This window comes from Orycteropus afer, unplaced genomic scaffold (genome assembly GCF_000298275.1).
Source record: "Orycteropus afer afer isolate SDZICR_OR568_19922 unplaced genomic scaffold, OryAfe1.0 scaffold00017, whole genome shotgun sequence".
Taxonomy (NCBI): Eukaryota; Metazoa; Chordata; class Mammalia; order Tubulidentata; family Orycteropodidae; genus Orycteropus; species Orycteropus afer.
Genome location: NW_006921604.1, coordinates 7717676 through 7722810, shown reverse-complemented (window position 1 = coordinate 7722810; position 5135 = coordinate 7717676). Strand labels below are relative to the sequence as shown.

At 39.2% G+C, this 5135-nt stretch overlaps 1 protein-coding gene across 1 annotated transcript in view; it reads left to right on the top strand.

The window, feature by feature from the left end:
* TMEM131 (transmembrane protein 131) overlaps window positions 1–5135 on the top strand; it is a 334956-nt gene that overhangs the window by 88904 nt on the left and 240917 nt on the right. Inside the window, exon 2 of the mRNA XM_007959450.2 lies at window positions 3061–3122. Coding sequence (XP_007957641.1) covers window positions 3061–3122 — 62 coding nt within the window. The remainder of the gene's footprint in view (window positions 1–3060; window positions 3123–5135) is intronic.

Sequence of the window (5135 nt, the reverse complement as noted above, 5' to 3'; positions counted from 1 at the left end):
GTAAATTTGAATAGTAGTATTAGCTGGTCTTGCTTGTAGGCATATGGATATTATCCTATCACTGACAGCATTGTACTTCAGGACAGATCTTGAAACATTCTTTGTGATGATGAATGGTACACCATTCCTCTTCAATCTGTCATTCCTGGCATAGTAAATCGTACATTTGTTTGATTCAAAATGGCCCAAACCAGTCCATTTCAGCTCACTAATGCCCAGGTTATCAATCTTTATGCATTCTATTTCATTTTTGACAACTTCCAGTATTTCTTGATTCATATTTGTACATTCCATGTTCCAATTATTAATGGATGTTTGCAGTTGTTGTTTTTCATTTTGAGTCATGCCATGTCAGCAAATGGAGGTCCCAAAAGCTTCACTTTATCCACTTCGTTAAGGTCAGCTCTACTCTGAGGAGGCAGCTCTTTCCCAGTGGTCTAATCTTGTTGGTTATATTTTGAGTATGGGAACACTCAAAAACTTTTCTCATATAAATTAATGGTAATTACATCTTCACATTACTGCATTTTAGCTTATGAAAGATTTCATAGGAGTGCTCTATTTTTACATAGTGAAGGAAACGTGTGTGTGTATTTAACCATGTATATATTAATATCTAGGGAATCCTGGTAGCACAATGATTAAGTATTTGGCTCTAATTGCAAGGTTGGTAGTTGGACCCTACTCAATGGCTCCATTGAAGAAAGACATGGTGCACTGTTCCTGTAAAGATTGCAGCCTAGAAAACCCTGTGGGACAAATCTATTCTGTCATATGGGGTCACTATGAATTGAAAACAACTAATAACAATCAACATCAGTGGAAACAGCAGTCAAGACATCAGATGACCTATTGCACTGGGTAAATCTATTGCAAAAGACTTCTTTCAAGTGCTGAAGAGCAAAGATGTCTCTTTCAAGACTAAGGTGTACCTAACCCAAGCCATGGTATTTTCAACTGCCTCATATGCATGTAAGAGCTGAACAGTGAATAAGGAAGACCAAAGAAGAGTTATGCTTTTAAGTTGTGGTGTTGGTGAAAAATACTGAAGGTACTATGCATGGGCTGTCAAAAGAACTAACAAATCTGTCATGGAAGAAGTGCAGCTGGAATGCTTCTTGGAAGTGAGAATGGCCAGACTTCATCTCACCTACTTTGGTCATATTGTCAGAAGGGACCGTTTCTTGGATAAGGATATGATGCTTGGTAAAGTGGAGAGTCAACGAGGAGGAGGAAGGACCTCAATGAGATGGATTGACATGGTGGCTTCAACAGTGGGCTGAGGTATAGCAGGGATTGTGAGACTGGCACAGGACTGGGCAGAGTTTCTTTCTGTTGTACATAAGGTTGCTGTGGGTCAGTAAGAGGCGACATGATGGCACCTAATAACAACAACAGTAACAATATGTACATATCTATAAGTATTTTTATATGTAACAGTTTGCATCTATATTAAGCTTGACTGGGTTCATTCTGCTGCCTTGGATTCTCATCCATTACCACATAAATCATTCTAGCCCTCACCTCTTGACTGTGTGTAAATTCTCCCTCCAATAGTGAAAAACCTGACTTCCACCATCTATTTACATAATTGTTCAGTTCCAGTATACATGTAAAGCAGTGTCAGAATTGTTAACCTGAACACCTGTAAGAAATAATCTTATTAACTAGATAAAGTTGTACAGTGCTTATGTACAGTTTCTTTTGCTTTTACCCACTGCCATTGAGTCAATTCCAACTCATAGTGACCCTGTAGGGCAGAGTAGAACTACCCCATAGTGTTTCCAAGGCTATAAACCTTTGTAGAGGCAGACTGCCTCTTTGTTTTGCATTGTTTTGGCCACTGTGTATTTTGAGTGCCTTCCAACCTACGGGCTTATCTTCTTGCACTGTCAGATAATATTCTTTTGTGATCCATAGCATTTTCATTGGCTAGAAAAGAACATCATGTTTGGTAATATTGCAGATCAGCAAAAATGAAGGAAACTTCAAGATGGATTGACACAATAGCCATAACAATAGACATATGATATCCTTTTTTAGCAATTGATCATTCCTTGTGCTGTATCCAAAGTAAGCAAGTCATGCCATCTTGCTTCTAAGGAACATTCTGGTTGTATTTCTTCTAAGATTGATTTGTTCATTCTCACAGTCCCTGAATTCAGTATTCTTTACCAACACCACAATTTGACAGCATCAGTTCTTCTTTCTTTTTCATTATCCAACTTTCACATGCATGTAAGGCAACTGAAAAGACCATGGCTTGAGTCAGACAAAGAAGCCCTGGTGGCACAGTGGTTAAAGCACTTGGCTGCTGACCGCAAGTGGGCAGTTTGAACCCATTAGCTGCTCCACAGGAGAAAGATGAGGCAGTCTGCTTCCATAAATATTAAAACCTTGCAGCCCTATGGGGCAGTTCCACTGTGTCCTGCAGGGTCACTATGAGGTGGAATCAACTCAGTGGCAGTAGATAGGTAGTAGTAGTAGTGAGTCGGACAGATGTTAGATATCAAAGTGACATCTTTGCTTTTTAGTCTGTCATTGAAAATAATGAGCTGCATCTAGTTGAATTTGATTCTGTGTTTTATTTTTTTTGCATATATCAGGAATAGATATTTTGAAAGGTGACTTACAAAACCTGCAGATTGTTAAAACTACTTTATAATTGAAATTGTATTGTTTTATTTTAAAAAGCATTTCATAGTTACTGGAATCCTGAAGTATTCATCATATTTTTCTTTTTAACGATCTAGTAGTATATTTTGGGAACTATGGTGGCATTGTGCCTAAGGCACTTCACTGCTAACCGGAAGGCTGGAGGTTCAAACCCACCAGCCACTCCTCGGAAGGAAGTTTGGGCAATATACTTCCATAGTGATACCACCTCGAAAACCCAAGGAGGGGTCTCTGTGAGTCAGATCTGACTTGATGGCAGTGCATTGCATTTTTAGTGGTATATTTTAAAATATAAAATTGCATTAATTACTTTTAAGGTAAAAGGTTTTATTAAAGTAAGAATTTGTGTTCCTGTAAATAATACTGTTTTCGTTTCCTTTGCAGCATTCATTCAGTCGGAGAGTATAATAGAAGTACTGCGTTTTGATGATGGAGGGTTACTACAGGTAATTTTAAGTTGAAGAATTATTTCAGTGTAAATATTGAATGGTATTTTATTATTATTATTTATTTTAATGAGTCACTGATTTCTGGGAAATACATTTTATGAGCTTTATTTTTAAGCAAAGGAGCCCTTGTGATACAGTGGTTAAGTACTTGACTGCTAATCAAAAGGTTGATAGTTTGAATCCACTGAGTGGCTCTACGGGAGAAAGGCCTAATATACTCCCTTTACACTCCCTTAAAGAGTACAGCCTGGAAAACCCTATGGGGTAGTTCTTCTCTGTCACGTGGGGCCGGTATGAATTGAAAATCAACTTGACAGCACCTGACAACAACGAATTTATAAGCAGGTCAATAGAGTCATTGGTAATAATAAAAACCCACTTAGCAAGAGGAATTAGCTTTTAGATGAAATATTTCTTTGAAGAGCAGTCATTGTGATATTAAAACTTTGTAAATAAGCAAATCATTACTTTGTGACAGTGTATCTGTGGGTCTGGGGAATATGGGGAGGTGATGGTGATGGGGATATCAGTGTCGACCTTGGGACTTAAGTGGACTTATTAACGGCCTTCTGCGTGGTTTGGTAACATCGGGACTGTGCCTTCTTACTGGTCAACCTTGGGTTTCTCAGCCTCAGCAGCCAGCAGCTGTCTGAGTGAAGAAATGCCTCTAGCTCCAGTGGGCTGGGAGCAGGAGGCAGAGCTGGACTCCAAGGTTGAGGGGCTTTCACCCAGCCCCTAGTGCCTGGCACTTTGAACTTGGACTTAGAGCCTCCAAACTCCTGTTTGTTAAGGCCGTCCCATTTGTGGTATATTTTTGTCAGAGCAGCACTAGGTAACCAGAACACATACCTTTCCTGATTTTAAACCATGCAGTACCCTCTTGTTGTGTTTGAACGACTGCCTCTTGGTCTATGTATAGGTTCCTCATGAGTACAGTTAAGTGTTTGGGGATTCCTGTTCTTTGCGATGTTATCCATAGTTTGTTATGATCCACACATTCGAATGCTGGTATTATGCTGTCGTTTTACAAACTGTTACCATTGGGAACAACTAGGTAAAAAGTATTTCTCTGTATTGTTTCTTACAGTTGCATGTAAATCTACAATTACCTCTAAAAATTTCCATTGAAAAATACACAGACACGAGGGCAAGCACAGGAAGCAAAACAATTAAGAAAAGTCAGGAAAGACTCATTTTTGTTAGGTAAAAATTCTTAAAAGTACCTTACAGATACCCATTTTCAGTGATGAAATTATTTGCAGGGAACTTTCTGGGGAGAATGGATGAGGAACCTGGAGCCTAGCTGGTGGGCTAGGCTGAGGCTGTATTCCTTAAGTCCTTAAGAAGCATGGAATTTGAATTGTAGGTGGAAAAGAGACTACATGAACAAGATGTAAAGATCATGTGACTAAGTCAAGAATTGCCAACTTTTAAGTTTCTGCTCTTTCTTTGAAATACTGTGTATCTTATATTTGATAAAACCAAGCCAAACCCACTGCCACAAAACAATTCCGAGTCATAGTGACCTTACAGAACAAAGTAGAACTGCTCCTATATAGTTTCCAAGCTGTAAATCTTTATGGAAGCAGACTGCATCATCTTTCTCCCATGGAGGCTGGTGGGTTTGAACTGCTGACCTTTTCATTAGCAGCCGAGTGCTTAATCATTACATCACCAGTGCTCCTAATACATTTATTAGAAGGTGCAAGAATGTATGGCATGGGTGTTTTCTGAGGGCCTCAAATACTCCCGATAGACCCTTATCTGTGGGCATAAATTAATAAAATTCACACATTCCTGCCAGTCCCAAAACTGTGAAATCTCATTGTCTGGGGATTGCTTTACTATCTGCGGTGTGGTAAATTACTTAGTGTGGCTTTTCTATCCGTAAGTTTTTGTAAACTCCAAGGTGGAATTTGCTGTGAGCAACTTGAGGAGCTCTCCTGATCGCTAAAGTTGTCCACCTGGAGTATTTCTGTTGGGAGTGGCACAAAACAATGTTCTGGGAGG